At 36.6% G+C, this 27,459-nt stretch overlaps 5 protein-coding genes across 12 annotated transcripts in view; 3 read left to right on the top strand and 2 right to left on the bottom strand.

The window, feature by feature from the left end:
• Window positions 1–8,536, bottom strand: part of Shab (Shaker cognate b) — a 107,682-nt gene extending 99,146 nt beyond the window's left edge. For 2 of the 8 annotated variants that reach the window (XM_076424940.1, XM_076424948.1), the window contains exon 1: window positions 7,907–8,536. The gene's annotated coding sequence lies outside the window, so the exon portion shown is untranslated. Of the gene's footprint in view, window positions 1–4,219; window positions 6,936–7,000; window positions 7,156–7,243; window positions 7,873–7,906 lie in introns of those variants that run through there. The other 6 variants (XM_076424941.1, XM_076424942.1, XM_076424944.1 and 3 more) reach the window with 6 other exon arrangements.
• Window positions 8,537–10,148: 1,612 nt separating this feature from the next.
• Window positions 10,149–12,191, bottom strand: LOC143209385 (glucose-fructose oxidoreductase domain-containing protein 1). The gene is made up of 2 exons (XM_076424961.1): window positions 11,454–12,191; window positions 10,149–11,374 (listed from the first exon to the last, which is right to left on the bottom strand). Exons 1-2 carry the CDS (start codon window positions 11,938–11,940, stop codon window positions 10,701–10,703), a joined length of 1,161 nt encoding a protein of 386 aa, XP_076281076.1. The 5' UTR covers window positions 11,941–12,191; the 3' UTR covers window positions 10,149–10,700.
• A 1,184-nt stretch (window positions 12,192–13,375) lies between these two features.
• Window positions 13,376–19,493, top strand: Cds (CDP-diacylglycerol synthase). The gene is made up of 10 exons (XM_076426664.1): window positions 13,376–13,638; window positions 15,194–15,318; window positions 15,403–15,499; window positions 15,576–15,752; window positions 16,217–16,419; window positions 16,495–16,651; window positions 16,733–16,885; window positions 16,966–17,097; window positions 17,238–17,372; window positions 17,544–19,493. Exons 1-10 carry the CDS (start codon window positions 13,597–13,599, stop codon window positions 17,631–17,633), a joined length of 1,311 nt encoding a protein of 436 aa, XP_076282779.1. The 5' UTR covers window positions 13,376–13,596; the 3' UTR covers window positions 17,634–19,493.
• A 1,357-nt stretch (window positions 19,494–20,850) lies between these two features.
• LOC143210117 (uncharacterized) lies at window positions 20,851–25,012 on the top strand. Its single transcript, XM_076426663.1, has 4 exons — window positions 20,851–21,156; window positions 21,826–22,156; window positions 22,248–22,796; window positions 22,873–25,012. Exons 1-4 carry the CDS (start codon window positions 21,022–21,024, stop codon window positions 23,580–23,582), a joined length of 1,725 nt encoding a protein of 574 aa, XP_076282778.1. The 5' UTR covers window positions 20,851–21,021; the 3' UTR covers window positions 23,583–25,012.
• Window positions 24,990–26,702, top strand: LOC143210119 (acyl-coenzyme A diphosphatase FITM2-like). Its single transcript, XM_076426665.1, has one exon. The coding sequence runs from the start codon at window positions 24,990–24,992 to the stop codon at window positions 26,169–26,171; it is 1,182 nt and encodes a 393-aa protein (XP_076282780.1). The 3' UTR covers window positions 26,172–26,702.
• The last annotated feature ends 757 nt before the right edge of the window (window positions 26,703–27,459 follow it).

Here is a 27,459-nt window from a genome sequence, read left to right as displayed (position 1 = left end):
GAGAACGACGAGTAGAGGACAGAGAGAGAGAGAGAGGGAGGGAGAGAGGGAGAGATTCCGGGAGAAAAGTTTGGAAATGAAAGGCTTGAAAAGTGTTTTTGCCGCGAACATTACGTACGGCGGACTATTTATACACGAGGTCAATACTCCCCGACGACCCAGATACCACGCGAAAAACACCTGTCCTGACCGATAGTCCCCGATTGAATCGCACGTGGTTTCGTGCACGAGGGCTCGCGATCAGTATGCAACGGGAGCGATTGCTGGCCGAATGCGCCGCGTCGGGTCTGGGTTAGGTTATTAGCCGTGTTCGATAAGAAAATGGCAAGACCCTTTTGCACTTTCACGCGACCCTTTTCTTTTTTAGAACGCTGCCACAGGTGAACAGGCTCTCTCTCTCTCTCCCTCTCTCTGTCTTTCTGTCACGTGATCGCCACCTTTGGCATACGAAATGTTTGGGTAAGTTCAGGACGTCAGTCCGTAGCATCAGCCAAAAAGGAGAAAGGTCGCTAAGATGGCGCCTTTAGGACCGGCCAAGTGCATCAGGTGATCCGAACTTCTAAGCCATTCGACTGTCAGAGCGGCAGTAAAATATCCGTAAAGTTAAAGTTACGTTTCGAATGAAATACGAGCGTTCGAGTGCACACTAGTCATTTATATTTATCTGTGGGTCACTCCTTTAACGCTCCGGCGACCGTGTCGGTTTTAACCCCCTGCCGTTGTTGTGTGGCATTTTCCAATTCTTCTAGGCAAATTTTAAGTAAGCGGAATTAAGTAAAATCCTATTTTTAATGGGAACAGCCTTCCTAGATCTAAAACAAATAAAAATTCTAACGAATTTTATATTGTAGCCTTTTTTGAACATTTTCATAAGCAGTGAACGGATGAAGATCCGCAGTCTATTGATTACAAACGAATCAAATTTGATTCCATCTGAAAAGAAACGCGTAACATTCACGTTTGTTAAACTTTGTTCACATCTTCGTCATGAGTCTGACTCGTTAAAATATGGCAAGGGAGTTAAATGCACAAGAACTGCGAATATAACGCAGACTTGAAAGCCAGCCTTTATGTCGATATGCTGAGATTTTATTTCTATTTTATTGAATGGCAGTCGTTCGTGTATCAATCTAGTGAATATTTTGACTTTTATCACGAAAATTGTGTGATCGTGGATAAAGTAATTTTCCAAATGAGGAACTTGAATCTAGAAAAATATCGAACGAATGGGAAAAATGCATTCTATGCAATTGTAACGGGAACACACGACGAAAATGCAAAAATAAATGTGACCTTTATATCAGGCTTACTAACATTTTTCTGCTATTTTTAAGACATTCAGAGCCAAAAGAAGTCTATTTGATCCGCAGTTACGATAAACCGTGAGTTTGCACGCTGTTCGCAGTGAAAATGACAATCGCGCTCGATTTCGTGCATTGTTTATGCAACAAATATGTTGTGTGCTTTTCATTTCCTCGTTCCTTCTTGCGTGGAATCAATGTTTCACCGATTGCACCACAATTTAGCGAACCTCCTCCGTATCGCTGTGTACTGTGTACGAAGGGGAAAGAAACGACAGTGGCACGGCACACTTGACTCATTGGGGCTGACCTAGTTTCCCGTGTTAGGCGAACTACTTCCTCCTTCCAAGTTCAAAGATCACTATTCGGAAATGAAATTTTCACGCGACCGGCTGCCATTGATTCGCTAATTGAAGAATATTCGATTGAAATCGAAAGGTCGACGTAAGATTTTTGAAAATGAAATTCTGAACACGCGCGTGCATTTGGTAAATTAAGAACGTATAATTATATGTCGAAGTTAATGATACTATAACAGCAGTTCTGAAAAGTTTATGATTCACAGCTAAAGATTTCTTGGCAAGTATTCGAATGGCGATAACAACTTCAGTCGTGTACCAAGACGCCACTCTCAGTAACGTAGCAATTTCTCGTAGGATAATTGTCTAAAAAAAATATATTTCAACATATAAAATCATTGAGAATCTTATTAATAATATCTGACTTTCTCTTTTAGAATGATTGATACCACCAAAATGTTGTTTAATACAAAATACTCGAACACAGACTTGTTACCGTAATATTATTATACATAGAAAAAAGCACTGATAAATGATCAATGATATATTGTTATATTACACACCAGTATCACCAGCAATGGCTTCACTGGCATCAAGTTATTTTAGTCGTGATATACATATACGATTGCTTTCGATATAGCCTTGAACCGCGATTCTGAAAATAATACCCTGAATCGACTAAATGTACCCGAAATGGTGGGGAGCTATCAGTCAAAATAAGGGAGGAGGAGCATCGTCCTTGTGATTAAAATCACCCTAAAGTATCGACCAGCGGAATTACACAGTTTTATCCTACGGTACAGTCGTTCTAATAAATGAGACGCCTACAATAAAATAATTTACGCGAGGTTTGAAACTTCCTTGAAAATACTAGGCGAGAAAGACAAAAGCGATTTAAAAATATTACCAGTAATATCAATATTAATATAATCTCTAAGAAATTGACCATCGAACTTTCTAAACCTTTCTTAGCAGAGATGATAAAATTGAAAATTTCTTTTACTTCGTTGAAGTACAAATGTTATAAGTAGACTACAGATCGTTATGGAAAATAAAAGTATTCTGCACCGATTGCGAGAACCAGTATGTATTCAATAAAAATTCATTTCACCCCTTAATAGTCTATTCACGTTGAAAACAACATAACAATATTCGTAAATTTCTTATATTTTTCACTGTTTTATATTTCAGCCAGTTAATTTCTTCATAAATGCATAAAAACCCGCAGTCTAGTGTAGGAGCGAGATTATGAATGTTTTCTGTATGCGTGTAATGATATTTGTATGTGTGTATTTTATGTGTGTGTACGTAGTCAATCGATGTGATATCGATTGACTACGTAACTAATGTAAATAGACAAACAAAACATGACTTCTTGAAACGATTACGAAAGAAACATTCACAGAGTTTGGACGTGAAATGGTTAAAATACGATACAATTACGAAAATATTTAGAACGTTTAAATATCGAATACTCTTACACTAGTTATAAGCAACTGGTCAAGTACGCGATTGTTCAAGAAATTGTCCAGTCGGTATAAAAGACGTAAACAACAATAGCCATTAGTCCACCATGAATGAATGAAATTATTATCGTCGAGTAAGCAACGATAAAGAACAGTTCTCGTCTTTCACGATACAACAAGAGCCCGTTTTCCATTACCTACACTTGCCAATACAGATTACATCATGAGGTTTACTCATCTTCGCATGTTCACAATATACTCGGTGGCACTCAGCGAATGAACTTAACTCGAAGTCAACATCAAATTCTAGGTGCCCAAGCAGAGTGCGCAAGGCGTCAACAGTGCCAAACAAATGAAATTACTATTTAACATGTTTCGTGTTAATTAACACCGAACCTACCTACCTACAAATATGGCATGGTTCTCCATCTTCCAGTTATTGAAACGATCGAAATTCATTTATGGAAAACAACGAAATAAATTTCCTTGTCCAAGGATCAACCTCGATAAACGTTGCCATTTCTCTAAGGCAACGTTTATCAATGGACAGCGGATTTTATGCGTTTACAACAAACATGAGTAGGTGTAACTTAGAATCGCAAACAAATTAGAAGAATTTCAATATACCGTTATATTATATATTTGCAATCTATTAACCCTTTTAACACTCGAGTGGTGACCCAGAGAGTCGCCACGAAAAATTGCTGTACCATTATTCAAAAGATTGTTTACATTATTAAATATGTTGGTATCTAGTCAATTTCTAAACATTTAAGTATTGTTCAAGGTATTATATCAAAATAAACGCGAGGAATTAATCTAGCTAGGAAGAAATGTTTAATTTTCGAGTTCAAATAGCTCCGAGTGCAAAGGGTTAAACGTATTAAGTGAAAGAAAATAAATTTCTACTTCGCTCGTGGTTTTCCATAAAGATCCCGTGTCTATTTATCTGATACTTTGAAAGCTTGGTAGGTTCAGCGTTAAGCGTCTCGCATCTCCATAAATTCGATTGTTACAGCTACTAATGGAGAGTTTGGGAAAGCATGCAGAAAAAATGAAGGGAGCAGGACCGCGAGGCACTGGTTTTAAAATCACTTGTTCTCTCGACACTTCCGGTCGGTGTTTCTTCCGATCTAAGTATACTCGTACGTACCGATAGCAAAGTAAACGCACGCGGTAGCCCATCTGGATAGCACCCTATCGGCGAATAAACGGGAACTCGCTTCCACGAAGAGGACGACGAGCGAGACGGGAAGAGGATCGATCTCATTCCGGCCACAGTGACCCAGCCAGTCAGCGTGTCGCAAATACAGTTCGGTCACATGTCATCTCTCCACACAAAGCAGATGAACGGGAGGACGCAACGAACGCGACTTTCCACGAGCTTTTCGACACCCGCACTTCTGGAGGACCGTGCTCGCGTACGGTTCAGTATCTACTATGCGCAGATCGATCCGCGTGGGCGGAAGCTACTGCGCGAAACGAAACGTTCCGATCTTCCAGTGACCGTTTGTGCTTCCCGAGGAACACTCGAGATCCACACGAACGACTCCACCACTGTCATTTACCCACAGCCAATTAGACATTCTTCGGACATTTCTACGCGATCGCGACGTGCCTCCCCGCTTTACCCCATTTTCACAATTCCCATAACAGACATCCTACCCTTAACCCTTTCGCTACAATGGACGAGACATCTCGATTCCACGATGTCGAAAAAACGACGCTATGGACGAGATATCTCGTGTATCTTTATTATCAGACAACGGATTTCATGCATTTATGACAAAAATATTATAATGTAATCATTATTTTCTAACGCCTCCAAGACCTTACGAAACTTTCGTTTAAAGAGTACTCGATCGGACAAATCCACGTCTATACATATTTTCTATTCGTGTGAAACATGATTTCCTAATAACTGGCTGCAGAGTTGGGCAAAAATTTTATTTAAATAAAAATTTCGAATCAAGTGGGTTTTTTCCAAGGGGGTTTTAAACCCTCTTTGTTCGAAATTTTAATTTTAATAAAATTTTTCCCAAACTCTGCTAGGCTGCGAATATTTATGCGTTTATGAAGAAATCGGCTGGGTGAGATGTAAAACAGTAAATCGTTAGGAAACTTTCAGAATATTGTAATGTTGTTTTTCACACGCGACACAAAATCGTTAAAGGATGAAATGAATTTTTATTTTACTCCTGCTCCGCGCAATCGATGCAAAACATTTTTATTTTGCATAAAGATCCGCAGTCTGCTAATAACGAATTGATTTTCTAGTCCGGACATGGAATTGTGTCGTCGCGGAGTGCGCGGGAGTCAACGTATTTAAGGTCATTCGCAGCAAGGTGTGTAAACGTTATGCGAACAATCTTTAGATAAGAATTGAGATCGTGAATCCCAGTCGAACGAGTAAAACGTTGAATAACGCAGGAAATATAAGACAATCAGTTTGGGTATAAGGGCGATCCCCGCGCATGGCGCAAGATGGTGTGCAACTATTTACACACGACACAGGGCTAAGCGGTGCCTGTGTCCTCGTCATCAATTCCGGCAAGTGTGCGTGGGACCAATCTTGACATTCTAAACACCGGAGCTATTCTCCTGTGGACTCTGGGGAAGCGAATGGCTACAGAAAATACATTTCGCGTTGGCACCTTTCGAGGACTCTTTCTTATAAGAGACGGTTTTCTTTTATTCCCTCCTTCAAATATTCGATCGCAATAGTGTCGGCTAAGGATGGCGTGAACTGCTACTTTTGGATCACTCGTGATTCGATCACGTTCGTTCCCGATCATGGTTTTTTCACAGTGATTCGTGAGTTTCATGACCCCTTCTTATTGGCGGAGAGCATAACTCTTCTTCGCGCAAGTCACAGAGCCATAACCTGAGAAAATTGCGAGTTACATCGCATTTTTATCAAGTTTATTAGATTTGTAAGACGTTTCTCAAACTATATCAGTGGCGTTCCCTGTAATTGTTAAGTAATACATTGGTATTTTGTAAAACTTTCTACATAGCATATACATACATGCATAAACATAAAAGAAATTGTCTGCAGTTTTATACGATTTGAATTTACACTATTTTAATTTATTTCTTCTTTAAATACTGAAACAAGGTACGGGAAAGAGAATTGAAGAGAATGCAAATCACGCCACGTAAACGTAAAAGTAGGACTTTTGAGGGAGACAGCGGTCTGAATAGATCCCCTTACGATGAAAAATAAATAAAAATATATTTCTCACCGTTCGAGAAACCACGATTTCGGACATGGTCGAAGCGAGCTGAACGGTGAACGCGTGTAGGAATGCCGTGAAAAATCGTCAACGCGTACAGTGTCAGGTCTGCCAAAACGTTAGCTTCCTGTTCACGTGACATTTTAAATCCGTTTAAATGTCACCGCACGGCATTTATCCGTGGCATAATTTCAGAGTAGTTTCTCCCCCTGGGTTCCCAGGGTTAGTCGGTATCCGTAATACTCTATTGTCTCGTTATCGATTGAATTATTATGGCTGGTTATTATTCGGGTCCGTTTCGATCGGCTGCTCGTCACCCGACCGATAGGTTATGTTGGCAACGAACATCCCGACGAAACCGCACGGAACAAATGCCGAGGGAAATCGTTCGAAAATGTATTATTTAAACGCTTGTTGTCCGAGCATTGTTTCGCTGCATCAGGGTCTGGATCTTGGCTGCGCGTCAATACGTCGCTCTATGGCTAGCGAAAATATTCGCGAAGTGTCGTAATACACGCCAGTTTCGAATACTTCGCTTTTAATAACGATCTCCCGGGTCCAAATCCGATGACGCCGCGTCGAGCGCGCCAATCGAATCGTACATTTCGGAAAAACACAACGGTCACGAACCACACGGAGAAGAACCCGATTTGTTAGGATCGCAGCCGACAGTAGTAAAGATGGATGATGAGCCTTACCAGGCAGTAGTAACCTACCGCTACTTTACGGCCTGCATTTCAGGATCGAATGCGCTTTCTTCCCTAACCGCTAGACGATCGACACTTTAATTGTTCCCCTCACTGTCGCACAACCTGTCATCGTCACGTTCCCGGGGATTCTGAAAGGTGAAGTGACCATCTACTATCAGTCAAACGATCATCGACATTCCTCGCATTCTAACATTGCCCCCCTTACGCAAATATCTCAACAATGCATACTACCTTGACGTCACGGTGTTCGTGGACATTAGGCACTTTCCCCCCTCCCACCCCAATCCTTTCTTGACATAACGCACAATTTTCTTAACCTTTACTTTGCTCGGTGGACTCTGTTTTCGCAAGCCGTAAAATTTGACCCAGACTGACCTGGAGACCTTATCGATTCTCTTTTCTGAATGAATGCTGCCGTTCGAACCCCCGATTTTCTATGAATCCTAAAGATATTAGGACGGCCTTCTAATCTATTAACATTATTACTGTACAGTAGTTTCTCGAGGGTTCAGGTGACATCGACAATAAATAGACAGTCTATTGAGTTTATTGACTCTCCTACGGAATGACGAATTTTTCGGAAACGTTGTAATCTGGTATGTTGAAAAACGTCGGTAACGTTCAATGGACAGAGGAAGTTTTTCATTGGGACTTCGAGGAACGCGTGGAAGAGAACTCGTGTATTTTTGACAGATTCAAGAGCGAGCAGCTGAGTGGTTCAACATATCTGGGTCTGTACGCGCGTTATTCGGGGACAGTATTTGACGCGTGCCGGCAACCCGTGCTATAACGAAGCAGGCTACTATACGGAAATAGATGTAAGCCAGTAGAAACGTACCAACGGTCTGACGCGAAATCTTTTCATTTTCTTTTTATTTTCTCTCGACGACTTACCTCTGCTTTATACACGGTCACCATTCGCCCGAGAAGACAAGACGTTGTGCACCACGATGTAGCACCGCATCTTGTCGTGGCTACCGCGACGAATAATGCACCGTGACGAGTAGTGACGACCAGTGACGAACAGTGACGAGAGGGCACCGTACTACTACCACTTGTTCCACACCAAGCGCTGCAATCGACGTTCACGCGTCTATCGATTAGGAGATGTACAATGTAGCATAGTCTCGGGCTTAGATGCAACGCGAGAGGAGAACGGTCCCGAGGTTAATCTCCATTTCTTCGATAATATCTCCAGTGGTAATTTGAAATCGGTCACGACGCATAGATCGATCTGTCGACCGGTTTAATATCGAGGTAGGAAACACGTGAATCGCGTTTTTATCTGACGTTCGAGTTGTTCGTGACGGCAGTGGTAACGACGGATGGTAACTGGTAACATCGCCGATCGTGTATCCGGTAGCGATGACGATACGAATTGTACTACTATTATAGCTGCCCCGCGACAGCGGAGAGAGGTATTGTTTGGACTACAGTCAGACATGCGCCTGCGTCGGGAATTACTGTAAAGCTACCCTGTCTGTCGCGCGTATGGTGAAAACTTGACCTCCATCTATGCTGTTCGCTTTCCTCTTTTCGCGTACCGATAGCTCGATATCAATTTTGAATCTGTGTAAAATTTGCGCGTGCGCACTGCGCAGAACGACAGCCTACCTCTAAGAACAGCGCAGCGGTTAGATTGGTTAGATATTGTGCGGCTTCCACGCGCATGCGCGATCAAAACCAGGAACGTATCTATAGTTACGCACATAATTGATCACTCACTCTTTTTTATGAATGAACCAAACGACTTCAATTACTCTGTAAGGCTAGAAGGATTAGTTTAGTAAATGACTTCTAATAAATATGTTGAAAAAATGCATTTGGTCGGAATTGTGAAAAACAGTAATAGTAAAAATTGATTTTTAAAACTTTTTTAGCTGGGCCAATAACTAAAATTTAAAATATGTGTTTTGTAAACTCGTATAATTGAAATTAGTTAATTGGTTTACGAATTATAAACGATCAAAAGTGATAAAAATGGCAGTTGTAGGCCGAAAATCATGAAAAATTGCAGTTTTCACAAAGTCCGGTGATCGACTTATACTTATGAACGGGAGTGAATATCTATATATATTCAAATTTGCATTCAAATATTATCATATAATAGCTACATCTAATCAGAATAAAACAATATAATCATGCTGGAGGTTTGTATTCTTTATTTACCATTTTGTTGAAGATAAGTAAGTGTCCCGTGATTTATATGGACGGGAGTGTATACGTCCTAATAAATTATAGTATATTACTGGCAGGAAAGTACCGGAAGAATTAAGAAGTTTACATATTACATATTCAATTTTAATACAACACACACATGTTATATATACATTCATATTTCCATAATCAAATCATAAGAAATTTTGTGAAATTAGACGGGGTGACCAAGGTACCCCATTTTACTCAAACATTTTACTTTACCGACGATAAAATCGTCGCGCATGCGCGTGGAAACCATACGATATCTCGTCACTGCTCGCGCGAACAGTCCACGAGGACCACACATTATTTTAATCATCTTTTCATTGACTCGTTTGATGACAACAACAATGCAGCGAGATTTGTAAATGAAAAATAAAATTTCACCTTGACCAATGTCGCCTTTTTCAAATTATTCCATTTTGGTTTTCAGTTATATCTACACTTTTCAAAATTTTTTAAACGTGCGCAGCTAGTACATGGAGGTGCGCGTAAAATTGTATCTTTAGAAACATATACTTTGTTTATTTGAATATCGTTGCATGAAGCAACTTGTCTAATTTCAAGGGCTAAAGATTGTCTATTCAGTTTTGTTGCAAATTCGTTGAATAACAAAATCAGATAATGCTATACACGAATCATTAAATGTTTAATAAAAATAAGTTAAACGCGAATGGTGGCGCTATCTAGCAACGCAATTAAGGAATTAAGAAATCGGAGAAATCTTCATAAATTTTTTGAAACAAACTATTATTGTCTATCCAATCTATCGGGAAGCAATAACGATGACGTCAGCGCTCGCTGGCATCATAACTCAGTCTTTAAAATATCTATAACTTTTAAACAATTTTGCGACATTAGTAGAAGACTGTTTCATAGATCGCCTACTAGAAATATCAGGAACCCCTTCTGAATTTTGTTAAATAATTGCAACTTTCTTTCAATTTGCTTTTGTATTAATTTATTTAATCATTTTTTAAATATATAATTGATTTCTATACAAACCTTAAATAAAAATCAATGTGCAATAAATTAATATAATAATGGATTAATAAGATAACATTAAATATAAATATAAAAAATTTTATTTACAGAGTGACATATATTTCTTTGTATATCTCAGACTAAGGCATAAATAGTTTTATGAATATATAAATAAGCATTTGTATGATGCATGCATCGTTTTGTTACTGTGAATGTCAAAATGTTACACTATGTTGTACGATTCAAAACAAATGAAAAATTTGTTCGATTTCATACATATTTATACACATATTTACAATGTAATCGCCATACGTTTAGTATCTCCAACGAAATAAATAATTAGTTTGATCTAAATTTAATAATAAATGTTCATTTTGTACGTAGAGCTACCTTTTCAATAAAACTTGTGATTAATCATTATTATTTTGTTCTTTAGCAGATTATTTGTCAGTGGCACTAAAGATGTTTGTATAACAATAAACCAGTCTTTGTACAACGTTTGCAATTATATAGAAATTGCTGTAGCTCTAACAGCTGCACTCAGTAAAGGATTTGGATCTGGTTCTTCTGTCAGAATATTAACTTTCACCCATTCCCGTCGTTTGTTACTTTGTCGCAGTGCATCGATGACTGCTTGAACATACAAGCCATCTTCAAAAGTTGATGCAGAAAATACTGGTTCCTTTACCCAACCCTTTTTATCTTCGACAGATTGGAAAGCTTGTCTCAATGCAGAAATCATGTTTCTCAGTCCCTTGACGTACGGTCTTGGAATGGAATCGGTGATAGGAAACGGTATATCTTGCAAATCATCTGTATCGTGATATAACATTTCTTCTTGGCCGTTACGGTAGCCATATAAATCTCCACCGCGCGCGAGAAGATGATTACCACCTCCGCATATTAATACCTCTTGAGAAAGCTGGCCTTGCAAATGGTTGCTTAAGGTTGCTGTTACCAATGTACCGCCGCTCAATTCCATTTGAAAACTACAGAAGTCTGGCGATGTAACGTGCCTTATTCCGTTTATATGTTTTGTAGTTTGGGTGAAAGTACGAACTACTGCGTGTACTTTGGAGGCGTGTTGACCAGTCAAGTGAAAGATTAAATCTATTACGTGACTCCCTACTAACGCTAAAATTCCTCCTCCCATTGTATCATCGCACAACCAATCGTATCCTATAAAAATATAGAAAATTATATAGTTGTATAAAAGTACAAAATTCTTTTCAGAACGATAATCTATTCAAATACAAACCATTGTGCAATAAACTGCCCATATGTACTCTAACTTCTACAACAGTTACAACACCACCTAAATATCCTTCCTCTAAAGCCTTTTTCATATCTACGAATGCTGGCAAAAATCTTAAACTATGGTTGACGATACTTATTAACGAAGGATAATACTGTGCGGCTCGCACCATTTTTAAAGCTTCGCTTTGACTTAAACCGGCAGGCTTATCACACACAACATGCTTTCCTATGCCTAAAGCCTTCACTGCAATTTGTGCATGTAAGCTGGGAGAGCACATGATAAAGATTAAATCAACATCCTTCCTGAGCAATACATCGTCTATTCGACTAGTATGAAACGGTATATCTAGGTCAGTCGCAACTTCTGATACTTCTGCCAATGTACGGCCCCAGATAGCTTCGATCCTAAAGCCTTTCTCTCTCAGAAATGGTATAATAATCCTTACAATACTTCCAGTACCAAAAACTCCAATACCAGGCAATGTCATATTCAATTCTTCAAGTATCTCCTCGCTAATTTTATCAAATATTGATAATTTAATCTTACTTTCGGTCAAAAAATTTAACACTTTTATACAGTACTTCTGTATGCGTTTCTATCGATACTCTTTAATTGTTATCTTTAGTATACATAACAAACAAAACATTGTCAAAAGCTATGTATGTATATATCACAACCGAGTAAGAGCATCGCCAGAGATTTCCTCTCTGACATCATATTATAGTTTTTAAAGGCGGTATTACATGAAAGTATACGAATAAAATAAAGATAGAATACTCTCTGATATAAAGTATATATGATATACTAAAATTTTGTATACAAGTCAAAATCAACTTACAACGCAACAAACAGTATTTAGTAACAATAAATTATACCACCGTATAACTACAAATATTTTAATATATATATATATTATATATACAGGGTGTCCCAAAATTCGTGAAAATCCCGGAAGGGGGTGGTTCCTGAGACCATTTCAAGCGACATTTTCCTTTGCAAAAATGTTATCCGCGGCTTTGTTTAGGAGTTATTAACGAAAAACACGGACCAATCAGAGCACGACCTAGACGCGAGTTGCCATTGTCGACCCGGCGCGCCAACTGTCTATTGGCCGACTGTGGCAACTCGCGTCTAGGTCGCGCTCTGATTGGTCCGTGTTTTTCGTTAATAACTCCTAAACAAAGCCGCGGATAACTTTTGCAAAGGAAAATGTCGCATGAAATGGTCTCAGGAACCACCCCCTTCCGGGATTTTCACGAATTTTGGGACACCCTGTATATTATATATACAGGGGGTGATTCCTGAGACCACTTCAAGCGACATTTTCCTTTGCAAAAATGTTATCCGCGGCTTTGTTTAGGAGTTATTAACGAAAAACACGGACCAATCAGAGCGCGACCTAGACGCGAGTTGTCACAGTCGGCCAATAGACACTTGGCGCGCCGGGTCGACTGTGGCAACTCGCGTCTAGGTCGCGCTCTGATTGGTCCGTGTTTTTCGTTAATAACTCCTAAACAAAGCCGCGGATAACATTTTTGCAAAGGAAAATGTCGCTTGAAATGGTCTGAGGAACCAACCCCTTTCGGGATTTTCACGAATTTTGGGACACCCTGTATATCTTCGTGATCAATTTTATTAACTCAAGTACAAGTCAAAAATGTTGTATTCCGAAAGAGCTGATTCCTCAGGTAATTTCAAATAACTTCTTCCTTTGCGAAAATTTTCTCCGCGGCTTTGTTTTTGAGTTATTAACGAAAAACATGAACCAATCAGCGCGCCGGTTACAATGCACGGATTCCGGCTCAGCCAATCTAAACGACGTAAGCGTGCCGTGGTGTATTGCGAATGATTGCGAACGAGTCGTTAGTTTCCATTCACTTGTCAGTCATTTTTTATCATTGATTTTCCGAAGGTACTCGAAATAAACCGAACGTCGACGATGATCGTGATCGTGCCCTGCGCTAACCTGTCAGTTTGCATTGCGCAAAGATGATAGCTGTTTGTCACGTCCGTTGTATTTAATTAATTATTTAAATTTGTAAATATGCAGGTGAACCGTATGAACCAGTGGTCACTTTGCTATTTTTTACTTTAAGTTTTTCATTGAAGTGCAAGTGTCGTAAAGCCATTCAACGTATAAAACATGACGGAAATTCGGAAGAGAATAGTCGTCAATGACGACCAGGTAAACGGCTTTTCTCTATTTTGCAAGTCTCATTTCAATGCCGCGTAACTATTTTTTTGCTAGTTTGTTTGTGTCTCCCGTCGTGTCATTAAGTGTGAATAACTGCGTGTTGACCTTTGTATTCGATGTTATACATACATATTAAATGAATTGAATAACGACTGTGACAGCTACTAACACTAAATCATTACACTAATGCAATCCGCCGCGCCGCTAATATTATTTTTATGATACAGCGGTGGGAATGCGGCTGTAGAGCTATACAGTGTTCGTCAAAAATACATTCTTTCTATACACAATTATATTTCTAGATGAAACATTTTTTAATTGTATCTTTACATTAATTAATTAATTGATAGTATTTATACGACGTATTTCCTATCTTAATTGGAACATGTACTTTTCACATAACAAGTTCCAAGTTTCTATACATTTACATATTCACTCCTTCTATGATTGATATATTTAATCCTTTGCACTCGGAGCTATTTTAACTTGAAAATTCAATATTTTTTCCAACCTAGAATATTTCCATTCCTTATGATTTTTTCAATTTTATGGATATGAAATTGGTATACTATCTCATACGGTACCTAATTAGATACTGATACTTTGAATAATAGTACAGCAATTTTTTGTGCACTATTAGTAATATTTTTTTTTTCATTATGAATTATGATAATAAATGTAGACATGCTGTTATCTTTCATATAACTTGTAGGTGTTTCTTAAACTATACAGTCTGTCATTAAAGTTTAAGAGAATATGTGATTACATACATGAACACAAATGTATGGAAATCTACATTTGCATGAACACTTTTGTTGCAACTTTAATATATTTCCTAATGGAAACAAATACAAATTCCTTCCACCAAGTCGCATTAAGCATATATAGGCAATTGAATTTTTTCTACGAACTAAAATTTCATTTAATAAAATTTAGTAGTATAAACTCTTTCAAACTCATACTTAAGGGGGTAAACTTGTTTCCAGGATTGCAAGGGTGCAGGTTGCGCCTTCTCATTTCTCAATAATGCAAAGATAAGGTTTTTTAGTAGTCAGAAGCACTAGATAAAAGATCAATCTAGGCCATGATTGCCCTCGTAAGTCCCATTTTTACGTTTACAAGGCATAATTTAAATAACAAAATAAAAATTGTCTGCATAGATTGCAAAAAATCGAAACTAAATTGTATGTAACTTCTTTCCCTTAATGATTTTAAAAGAGGAGAAATCATATATTGACATATTCAATTATTAAAATTTTTAACAATTTTGAACTTTATCTACTCAATTTTGCTATAAATGCATAAAGATCCGCAGTCTATTTATGAAAATAGCTACACGCGTAGCTTTATGCTTCCGAATAATGCAAACTACATTGCCGAATAATGCAAATTATGCTTCGTAAACTTTTATATAGTGCTTTTTGCTACTGAGAAACCCCATCGCATGCATTATCGAGAAAGTGTATCCCATACCCTTGCACAATCCTGGAAACCATTCTTAATGCGGCAAAGTTAATAAAAACTGTATTTATGTTATATCGTATAGAAGGAAGATGTGGAATCCGAAGACGACGCAAAGTTGGAAGTGGAGGAGATGGCGAAGAGCCTCCCACAGGGAACTGATCATACTCCTCACATTTTGAATTCGGCCCTTTCCGGCTTGCCTGATCGGTAAAATTCTTATACGCATTACCTTTGTTATTTACGAATGATATACATTATATTGAATACTGTAAAAATTATGAAATATTTCAGCTGGAAAAATTGGGTGATTAGAACTATTTTTACACTGTTTATGATTATTGGATTCTGTGGAATTATTTATATTGGACCTTTAGCACTGATGGCTACAGTAAGTTCTTTCTCTGCTAAATTTCACCATGTAATTTATAAGGAAATATTACATGTTTTCATATATATTTTGATAGACGCTCGTTGTACAAGTTAAATGTTTCCAAGAAATTATTAACATTGGATATGCTGTCTACAGAATTCATGGTTTACCATGGTTTAGATCTCTCTCATGGTATTTCTTAATTACATCCAATTATTTCTTTTACGGAGAAAATTTAATGGATTATTTTGCTGTGGTTATTAACAGAACGGTGAGTAACCATCATGCAATTATATATCTTGTATGATTGTATAAATGTTGTATAATTTCATTGTATAGGGCATTTCTTAGTAAATTTGTTGAAGTTAAACTTTTGATATCGTGTATAATATGAAAAAGTCTTTTTTATCAATTCGCTAAGAACAAGAATAATATAGATGGCCATGTTATGTATTTTACCTTGTAAATGTAATTGAATTAAATCATGAAATACAGTTTTACGAACCGATATAGGTTGACATAAAATCAATGGACACCTTTGAGTATTATCTTTATATAGTTTATATGGCTTCCAGTTCTACTTTCTGAGGCTTCTATTAGATCTGTACATATGAAATGCTGTTTCCCGCATTAAATGCTACAAAAACTTTAGAGTCCATAATCTTTTTACATGTTTCTAATTTCCCAAATATCTCGTGAATTTTTTTATTAATACTTTTTCTCTTATCTTTTTAGGAATATTTACGTATACTTGTTACCTACCACCGTTTTATTTCATTTTGTCTATACATCGTTGGTTTCGTATGGTTTGTACTGTCACTCGTAAAGAAATACTATATGAAACAGTTTTCCTTATTTGCTTGGACACACGTTGCTCTACTTATCGTCGTGACACAAAGTTACCTCATAATAAAGAATATTTTCGAAGGTTTGATATGGTGAGTCATTTATTTATGTAAATCAATATTGCTCTGGAAATATATTGTTTAATCATGTATATTTACTTTGTTCAGGTTTATTGTTCCAGTTAGTATGATAGTAGCAAACGATGTGATGGCGTACATGTTCGGTTTCTTCTTTGGTAAAACACCTTTAATTAAATTATCTCCGAAAAAGACTTGGGAAGGTTTTATAGGTGGTGGTATCTCAACGGTTATTCTTGGTCTAATGGTAATAGTTTTATTTTGTTAAAAAAGACATTTCTAAAGAATTGCATTCTCGCAAACAGAAATCAGAGAAAGAGTATTTCAGATATCGTATGTGATGTGTCAGTACCGCTACTTTGTTTGTCCAATTGAATACAGCGAAGCGTTAGGACGAATGACTATTGATTGCGAACCGTCTAGTTTGTTCCAACCTCAGGAATATGGATTGCCTGGCAGTTTACAAGTTGTATGGAAAGTGGTAAATCATCCGAGAACCCAAAATGTAGTTTGCATTTTGTGAGAACGTCTGTGGAAAACGTTTTACTTTATCTTTTTCAGATTAGTGGAAAATCCACCGTGACACTATATCCATTCTTATTACACTCGCTATCGATGTCAGTATTCAGTTCTGTAATCGGGCCATTCGGAGGATTCTTTGCCAGTGGCTTTAAGAGAGCGTTCAAAATTAAGGTAGTTTTAATTTTAAATACTAATTTCATTATAGGTGGTAAGATAGTATTTTAATGTTTAACATATAAAGAATAAATTATTTCGAGAATCTCAGAGTCGTTTCTCGCACACCTCAATAAAATTCGTTTCGTTTCATACAGGATTTTGGAGACATTATTCCTGGACACGGAGGCATAATGGACAGGTTCGATTGTCAGTATTTAATGGCAACATTTGTGAATGTCTATATATCTTCGTTTATTCAAACTGCTTCGCCTCAAAAACTTCTACAACAGGTAAAGCAAATATTTTTATAACATTTGGTATTGCTATTTGCGGCTTTTTATTATTACTTAATAATCGAACTCAGCTTATCAGCAAACAAGATATAATTTTTGTAATACTATCTATTTAAAATAACATCTTAAAACTGATGAAACGTATGTTTTTTATTCTATGCAATGCAGGTATACAGCTTAAAACCAGAGCAACAGATGCAGTTATTCCAAACGCTAAAGGATTCACTAGAACACAGAGGTTTATTAGATATATATTAATGTTCCACCACCAATTTACATGACTAATTATAGAAGTTTACTTTTAAGTTATGCAAAATGTTAGAAAAACTAACTGTCGTTATTTCTAACATTTGTCCGAATATTGTGTGCAATGTACGCTTGCATAAATTGCATTAACGGTATCAATCGTAACTTCACATTACAAGTATGACGGTAAAGTTTATTTTATAATTAGAGGATTAAGAAACATGCCATGCAACATTTGCAGTTTTTTTGCATTCCGCAACAAACAGTCCATTTTTTATCAAGGAAATAATGTTTGTCGATCTGTGATGATGATAGAAATTCTAATCAAGAATTTCTTTTTTATCAATGAAACCAAAGAATGTTGAAGACTCTGTGTGTTGTAAAAGGAAAACTTCCAATTTCTTACAGATTTTTTAAACACATGTTTTCTTTGTCTATACGTCGCAATATAATTGTAAATTGATCAATGAAATCGATGGATTTCTTGTACGTGTCCAAAACCGGATCATCTAACTCAATCAGATCTCGATATATTTTTAAATCCTAATTGTGCATTTAAGATCCATAGTATTAGAAGCGAATCTCTTTGACACAATCCATATATTTCATACGTATAATTTTAAAGGAAGCATAACATACAATAGCTAGTTTCATTTGAAAAATCAGCAAGTCTCCATATTTTTTATAGTATATTGCTAATTGTACGACAGGAATATGAAGAGTATTTCTGTAGCTTGTCTCGGTAATGTGTCTCGTTATGTGCGTATAATTAATGTGTACAAACTAACGTGGGTATGACAAATGAACTATGAGAATTTTGCAATTTTCTTTAGAATCAGTACTAACTTTGAGATTAATCATTTCGACGTAATATCTTCTTGACGAGAAAATATAATAAAAATTCAAGAAAACATAGTTGAACGATATTAATAAATAATTGTATCCATATTTTATTAACAATTACGGTACTTACGAATTTAACAAATGTATGTTTCTGAACAATGTGACTCGGTGCATGGCTATGGTTTAATTGTAATACCGAGTGTAACAATGAAAATAAGATGAAAGAAAGTAACTTCCATATATTTTTAATTTTATTGCAAAGAAGGATAAGAAAGTTAAATGGAAATGTAACTGTTTTCCACAGTAACTATTTTTTTACTTAGTACTCTTAGTTCTTTCTTATTTAGCATATTACGAATATTTTTCGTACCATATATCAGTAAATTAAATAATAAAATAGTCTTAAAATTTAGTGAAAGATCGATCAATATTTTACTAGATTTACGAGTACCGAAAAATATTATTAGAAAACATTTTGTTCCAAGTTGTTCTCTCAGATCTACTTAACATTGTGCCAATTGTTTTTAGAAGTAAGAAAATCTTTAAGGGAATGTTATACAATTGTGGAAGGAGAAAAATGTGGCACAACTAACGATATTTTTGTGTGATTACATTACATTTCCAATTGAAATTTTATATGTGTTTCATAAAGTTAATTGATTGTATGCTTGTACAAGCAAATTACACAATGTACCTAATTCCAAATTGAATATTTGTACTTTCCTTTATCACCAAATGCTTGTATCCTAAGAAATATTTCAATGTTAAAAATATGATGTTAAATATATATATGTGTATATAGAATGAGAGAGAACAGTAATATATATAAATACATGTAAATGTAAGTATATTTATTTAATAGACACACATAACAAAATATACATACGTGTTTAGATGGAAGATTTATGATGTAATAGATATGTTATTACAACTATAGATTCTTAAATAAAGGTGACTTAAATGTAAATATATGACAATATATATTTATGTAGTAGCGGAAGGAAATAAAGGAAGTTCTTGTAAATGTTACTCTTGGTGTTTAATTATTGTCAGAGGCTCCTATGAGAACTTTCTCTTTATCTTCTTAGCTTCCAAGGAAAGCGTAAGACCTTTAACCCTTAGCACTCGAATGGTGACAACAAAAACATTGTTTAAAAGAGTGAAATATTTTAACAATCATTATTGTAGTGTAACGGTAGCTTATTAAAATTTGCTTTACTTTCTTTTTTTTTCAAATTTATCTGTTCAAATAAATTCTAATGAAAATGAAAATTGAATTACATTCTGTATTTCAAATTTTACTTCTATTTCTATTGGTAATACTTGGTAATACTGAAGGGATTGGAACGCTGTCGTCTGCTATCGTTTTTTATTGTTTTTTATCGTAAGTACCAGTAAGTACCTAAGTTCGCGCAGAATATCTCTCTGGTTCGCGCAGTCGCGCAATGGTATCGATCAAGTCAGCAAAATCGAATTTTCTAGCGATTTGATTTTCAATCGAGAGCGTAGTTGAATGATATGTATATATTATATATTATATATTATATGAATCAGATGATTGCATAAATTCGTGCTCGATTTGAAAATAAAATTCAATAGTTAAATTTTAAAGAATACGATAAATAAAGAATTTTCCAATTGTAGAAAAGAATGATGACTATATATATATCATTTTTATTTATTATACAATCCGTCGTGCAGTACAGTTTGCGACATTTATAAAAATCTCGGGCACGAACTTATGCAATCATCTAATACATACATATTAAATTTTAATACAACACACGCATGTTGTACATATTCATATTTCAAAATCAAATTATAACAAATTTTACGAAATTAGGAGGGGTGACCAAGGTACCCCATTTTAGCCACACTTTTACGTTACTGACGCTAAAAATCGTCGCACATGCGCGTGAAACCCTTAGACCAGTGGTCCGCAACCCCCGGTCCGCGGACCGGTACTGGTCCGTGGATCAAATGGTACCGGTCCGCCCAAGGAATATTAAATACAATTAAATTAAAATTATTAAATCAGAACAATCTGAAATATAAACAATCAACGTCCCTCTCCCCCCCCCCTTCAGCGGGCCGCGGTAAAATTATCAAACGTTGACCGGTCCGCGACGATAAAAAGGTTGGGAAGCACTGCCTTAGACCATATATATTTATATATATGGTCTAAAGTACTGTAGGTCCATGAAAGTACTCTAAAGTCTAACAATAAAGGTGAAACCCGTGCAATATCTCACTCTCACTATCTCAGCACTGGGCAGCAGCGTCGACGGCGTCCCTACAGGTCTGGCGCCCCGGGGCCCCGGGCGAGAATTTCGCCGCGAGATCGCCCAAATGCGCCCTACCCTAACGCCGGCACTGATTGTTGGTATACTGTAAAGTGATATTTGACTCTAACTATGTTCACGCGCTATTAATACTTTGCAGTTTGCAGTTGACAGACAGTGATACGGTGATGATATAAATATACATATGTGCTCACATAAACATTGAGTTCGGTTTTTCGAAGTCGGCGATATATTTTCTTAAAGCGTCGTTCGACATGTCGATTGATCATCACGGTGGCAAGGGTTACGCGCCTTTGCCACAAAGTATAAGTAACACCGATACAGAAGATGAAGATTGTTTGCCCCAACAAAACGAAGCTCCTAAAGAACATACCGACGATCCGCTAGCGGTAAGATTAAATTCGAAGAAATGCTATTAATCACTGTATTAAATAATACAAATGAAGTCGAAAGCATGGTAAATCCATTACTATTTAGTGAAGAATGTGAAAAAAATAGCGTACTTGAACGATTACACACAATATACATATACCCATCGTTGGAAAATACGTTGACACGCAACAATATATTTGTTTAAACATTGCTCGAATACGAAACCAATGCTAATTCAGAAGTACGCTAATAGAAATAATAATAAATCACTACAAAATGTTTATAAACATACGCGTACATATATTTATCTCGTTAGATAGTTTGTCAACATATTTCTCACGTATAACAATCGTTTGTTTATTATTTTCCTTAAGTATATCGGTACATTTAAATAAAACTTGGTAATCTATTGTTCCGTTGCGTAATAAGAGATTGTTTGATGTAGTATTTGTTACTCCCTCTGTTCCATATTGTTCGTCAAACTTTATAATTATCAGATGTTAGAGAGAAAAAGTTCAAATACAAGAAAATTAAAACACCACCTGGTGCGAAGTTGATACGATCGTTGTTGCTCTTTTAAAACTAATCGACAAAACTGAATGTTACTTTTATGCAAGAGAAAGCGTGTCGACTTACTTTCCATGAAGAATGTAGAAAGTATGTTATAAACTTTAAAAAAATTGTAGGAATCAACAATAGTTCATGAAAATGGAATATATTATCCTTTGGATGAAACGAAAAATGCAATGAATCGGATGAAAAACGGACAGAACATGTTTAAATATTATAGAGATGACGTACCAATAATGTCGATCGAGGGAAACGACCAAAATGATTTGTGGAAGCCACGCGACATGTCTCCTTTTCGTCGATTTTGTTTGGTTGCATCCATATTACTTTGCATCGTGATAATAGTCGTATTTTTGTATGTTTTACCTTGCAACAATTCAATGGTGTGCCCCACAATCTCTGAACCGAAATCATCTATATCGTGGCATAGAACTTTAAATGGATTAGGTATGTTTGATAGAATATCTTGTTTCGTATGTATATCTTTTATAATTATTTAATGAAACGTTTGTTACTTTATTTATGTGTACATTTTCAGAATTGTATGGGCCTATCTCTATCATTCAAGACAAACCGTCTAATCTGATATTCTTTGTTCGTGGACAAAAATACAAAGGGAACGACACAACCGAAGATCCAAGACAAATATCAGCAGGAGGAGGGATTATGTCGTTGCAAGAAAGTAGCGGTTCTCCATTATGGCTGGTCTCGTTGAAAAGATCACCTACCGAAATGGATTGTAATTCAGTCGATACAGATAAGTCTGGGAAACCGGATTGCATAGTTGCCGGCGATCAAGGCCTCCTAGCTAGTATCGAGCCTATTGCAGGCATTATACACTGGAGCTCAAAAATCCATACATTCGAGAAACTACCTGTCATTCTGCCAGATATCGATTCGGACGGAGTCGCAGATTTTTTGAGCATAGAAGTAGCGATAAAAAGTATGCCTAATCTTGTTCTTTTATCTGGAAAGACTGGTAACCTTTTAGGAAGATATTCGCCTGGAGACTGTTCGCTAATTGACATATACAGTCTTGTTTCCACCGATACTATATCTTATGTTTGCAAGAATAATAGCAGAAAAAGTAAGCGACAATTTATTTTTTATATGTTGATACGTTATGACTTTTATTTTTATACGGAATTGGTTTGTCTTTGCAGGCACGGTTAAAACAATGACGTTCATTGGTTTACTTCATGCTATGAAGCTACCAGAATCATATAAACAAGCCGTCGTAAAGTCGTCGGTACCGTTTCGTATGTTCGAAACATTAAAGCACGACGACGAGAAACATAGTTGGAAGCCTACATCATATCACTCACTATCTATAGAAAATGAAGGTTCGTGTCCTGGAGAATTTTGCAAAGCTAGCATAAACTTAACGTTGCAGGCAGCTGGAAGCCAGCCGATAACCATATGGGATCATGTTAGTCAAAATTCTTTCGTATCGAAACCAGCGTTTCTCGTTACACCTGGGAATCCATACACTTCCGGATTCGCCATCAAGTTTTGGCAATGGATCGATTCGATAACCGAACATACAAAGACAGCGTCTGCTATTACAGAGAGAAGGTTGATAGAAAGAGTATTAATAGTTTTTGTAAACTATACGGACGTACAAGTGATGAACGCGAGTCAGAGCGACATTATTCAACTGTGTCAAGCTGCGGATTGTCAACCGAATTTGAATTTACGTGCTCGTTTTAGTTCAATTAAAATCGATTATACGAGCGAAGACGGGTTCCCAGAATTAATAACTTATTGGTCTTCGTATAATATAGAGTCGCAGAAGGAACTTTACCTGACGTCTAACGTTCAAGTTGTCAAATTAGATTCCATCGTGACTAGTCTGCCACGTATAAGTGTTTAATGATTTTTCCGTTTATACTTAGCAGCTATACTTGTTTTTAAGTACATTACTCCAGCTTCACCACTCAAAAGCAATCATAATAAACAACAACGAAACGAAACGGTAACGTAAGTCCGTTTCGTGAATATATTTAAGTGAATTTATTATTAAAGGTGACTGGTCACAAATCTGTTTAGAGCTAGTCAACACATTAATAGTAACAATGATTTTCATAGTTGCCTAATTTATTATAAAATCATCGTTCAAACAAATCATTTTCGTTCTAGGAGGCCATTGTTAATGTCTACATATTTTAAACGAACTCTCAATGGTGCCTTGCAAAAGTTATATAGAAAATTGATGAGCATATGTATAAAATTTAAATTTGCAAAACTACTCGCATGTTATTAGAGAACATATTGCATATGTATGTTTAACAAAGTCCTGGAAGAGATAATAGCAAAGTTCCTTTTCTAATATTACATAACAGCGTGCGTGTGAGATTATTTTATGTAAATTCATTATTCATCTCGAATGACGTTTCGAACGATATGTTTCGAATGATCATCTCCTACAAGGAATAAATAGAGCTTATTGCACACTGACGCTAGTGGCAGCATAATAGAAATCGAATAGCGAATAAAAATCTAATTCTAGTCAAATTTGTATTATCGTATTCGTTTTATCGAAAATTTCTGTATTTATATATACATTGATTACTCGTCATTCCAAAGTGCAATGATGCTGTACCGATTTCTTTCTTGTAAACGCTTTCGTTTCGAAACGAAAGTATACCAACCCCGAAGCAAATGGTACTAATTGTATATGATTCTATAGATTGTATTTTCTTAAATACATTAAATTTCGTTGATTATTCGAATGTATAATTCTTTCTCGAAATAAAAGAATTTGAATGAAAATATCCAACGAATAAAGAAGTTTGTCAATTTACGCGCTACAAGTGTTGCAGAACCTCGTTTCGGATATTCGACGAGGTAAAATTCGAAGTGCTTTCGTATGCAAATAAAACATTACAAGAAACTATGTAGATATTCAGTTTCGAATGAATTTCTACAGAGTGGTAGTGGGGATGGCTGACCATGGATGACAGAGCAAATCAGTGTGGAGTGTGGGTCACATTTACTTGGTACTACGTACAGTTGTAGTAAGTAGTACTATTTTAAGTAACGGGTGTGCGATGTAGTGTGTAACTCGACTACTAATTTCGATCAGCTGATCCAACAATAATTCATATAAATCAAAGTTGTTAACTGTATATGAAGAGAACAATAAAATCGGCTGGAATCTAACCTCGATTCGTGTAAGAGAAAATAGTTCGACATGTGTCTATGCGCCGTGTATTGGATATACCAATAAAACATATATAACATATGTACGTGCAATAACCTGTACGGTACTGGTTACACGATGGCTACGGGGAAACGAAGAACTGTGAACCCTACGCTTGGCAATTCCACGATGTTCGGTTCAACAGCAAGTAATATAAGATCGAGCCGTTTAAACTTCCGTCCGAATTCATCGCACGAGGACAGAGGCGGAACTCGGCCGACCGCTGCTCCCAGTTCCATAGGTCTAATTCTCGTGACGATGTTTTTACATGTTTGTAAGAAATCGTTGCTGTTCGACACAAGACTTAAGGTTGCTATATATTGTGGTGCGATATTCGTAGTATCGATCATAGCGGACTTTATCACAATGCCAAGAACATATTTCTCACGTTCGGACAATATGCTGAACCAGTACTTCGTGAAGTGGGGATGGGGGTGGCTGCTGACCGTAACCGTTCCATGGGTGGTGTTGACTGCGCACACACTTGGCTGCGGTCGTCGGTCCTTTCTACTAAAACACCTCGCTAGATTGGCCCTGGCAACGATCGCCTGGTTATTATGGATCAGATTGTTCAATTACATCGAGACGAATTACGGTCGATGCCTGAACACGAGGGACGTACAACTGCAGACGAAAGCGAAATGCCTTCAGTCCGGCAAATTCTGGAGTGGTCTCGACATATCCGGACACACGTTTATCTTGATATATTCGAGTTTAATTCTAGCAGAGGAGGGCTCCTCGTTGGTGGGATGGGAGGGTATAAAAGATTTGGTTATGCGAGAGGAACACTCGCGAACCACTCCGAATGATCCTAGTACCGGACCACTTCGGAATTTGTCGAACTCCGATCTAGAGTTCTTGAAGAAGGCGCACAAAGAGCTCACCCCCTATCTGAGGGGTCTCTTCGTCGCGATGACGCTGCAACAGCTGTTATGGGACATTATGTTGATATCCACGATGCTCTATTATCATATCATGATCGAGAAATTCATCGGCGGCGTAGCCGCCGTTCTGACATGGTACGTCACGTATCAGTGGTGGTACAAAACGTCGAAAAATTCGCTACCTCCACCCGGCGACGGTTTATTTAGATACAACGAGGTGAAGGCTCATGACAACATTACGATTAGATCAAGACGCAGCACTTTAAACGGTACAAACAGATTTATGGGACTTCCAATTCGCACGAATCAAGACAACACCGAAACGAACGGCGTCAATAGACAATCGGACACCGACGCAACTACTTCTAGATTATAAAAATTATGAATTAGCTTCTTTTCATTGGGTGGATTGGTCTAAGCTTTTTTTTGATGTTGTTTAGGTAGCTTTCTTAATTATATCTCCCTTAATACAATTCTCGGAATTGTATGTAACCGTGGTATCGTTCAATTATACAATGTATAATCAACCAAAATATCTGCTAAGCGGTTTATTGTGTTCTTTGGGAAAACTGTTTTACTTAGCTCACGTGGTATTTCACCATTTTGAATACGTATCCGAAGTCGTCGATAAGTCTTACGCATTTTTGGTGATATTTTGTCTATATATAGAGAAATTACTATTTTCGAGATAGAAATTTCAATTGAATTACGTAAGCATATGAAAGAATTGTCGTTTATGTTTGGTAATATATACAGTATATTAAAGCAAAGTATGTATTCCTTTTTCACCTATGTATGGATTGTTTAACCAATCAGACTACACCTACATAGTACAATTATTCTTATGGATATACCATTTCCGACCTTGTTTTGTAATTTATATTTAATAAATTTTATTGTTAACAAAGTGTTCGTCTCAGTAATTGATAAAAAAAAAGGACTTGTAATACGAATGTAATATAATCTGTTTGTCGAAAGTACAAAATACATTGTCACATCCATTTTACGTTTACGTATATGCATGTATTCATTTTCACATTTTATCAGATTTTCTGTACTTTTACTACTGTTGTTGCATGTAGGATTTCATTTCACTAGCCTATAAAAAGTTGTATAAAAGAATACATTTTTCTTAGTAGTTTTCCCCGCGTCGCTACGTTCGTTCAACAAATTTTATTTTTTCAATGCGTTAACTACTATTTTAAGAATAGTTCGAAATCTGATAGTGGTTGTACAGGGTGTCCGAAAAATGTTGTACTTCCTTGAAAGGGTTGATTCCCAAGGTCATTGGAAGTAACTTTTTCCTTTGGGAAAATCTTCTCCGTATCTTTGTTAACTTGTAATTACTCGCATATAGCACTTACAATCTCAAAACAAGTAGAAAATAATGTTGCAAACAAAACCAAAGGTGTCGACCACCCCAGCAAATATTTATTTTGCATTGAAGTAGTTATTTTATTGATTAGATATTGATTTGCGTTGGAGTCGTATAAAATTCCATGTAACCAGTTATGCAGAAAGTGGTGTGCGAGTAACTGAATGTGAACCCTTTGCACTCGAGTGGTGACTCGGAGGCGCCACTAATAATTCTTATACCAATATTTAACATATTTGTTGCATTATTAAATTTCTATTCAATAAGTTACTAAACGTATTTAAGATTT

This window comes from Lasioglossum baleicum, chromosome 6 (genome assembly GCF_051020765.1).
Source record: "Lasioglossum baleicum chromosome 6, iyLasBale1, whole genome shotgun sequence".
Classification (NCBI taxonomy): domain Eukaryota; kingdom Metazoa; phylum Arthropoda; class Insecta; order Hymenoptera; family Halictidae; genus Lasioglossum; species Lasioglossum baleicum.
Note: the sequence above shows the minus strand (reverse complement) of the source record. Positions and strands in the feature narration are given on the sequence as shown.

Bases quoted from the DNA above. Each gene is read 5' to 3' on its own strand.
- LOC143210119 (XM_076426665.1), top strand. From the start codon at position 24,990: ATGGCTACGGGGAAACGAAGAACTGTGAACCCTACGCTTGGCAATTCC.
- Cds (XM_076426664.1), top strand. From the start codon at position 13,597: ATGACGGAAATTCGGAAGAGAATAGTCGTCAATGACGACCAG. The intron at 13,639-15,193 runs GTAAACGGCTTT...TATATCGTATAG, and splicing joins TAGTCGTCAATGACGACCAG to AAGGAAGATGTGGAATCCGA. The intron at 15,319-15,402 runs GTAAAATTCTTA...GAAATATTTCAG, and splicing joins CTTTCCGGCTTGCCTGATCG to CTGGAAAAATTGGGTGATTA.
- LOC143209385 (XM_076424961.1), bottom strand. From the start codon at position 11,940: ATGACATTGCCTGGTATTGGAGTTTTTGGTACTGGAAGTATTGTAAGG. The intron at 11,375-11,453 runs GTTTGTATTTGA...ATATTTTTATAG, and splicing joins GGGCAGTTTATTGCACAATG to GATACGATTGGTTGTGCGAT.
- LOC143210117 (XM_076426663.1), top strand. From the start codon at position 21,022: ATGTCGATTGATCATCACGGTGGCAAGGGTTACGCGCCTTTGCCACAA. The intron at 21,157-21,825 runs GTAAGATTAAAT...AAAAAATTGTAG, and splicing joins ATACCGACGATCCGCTAGCG to GAATCAACAATAGTTCATGA. The intron at 22,797-22,872 runs GTAAGCGACAAT...TTGTCTTTGCAG, and splicing joins CAAGAATAATAGCAGAAAAA to GCACGGTTAAAACAATGACG.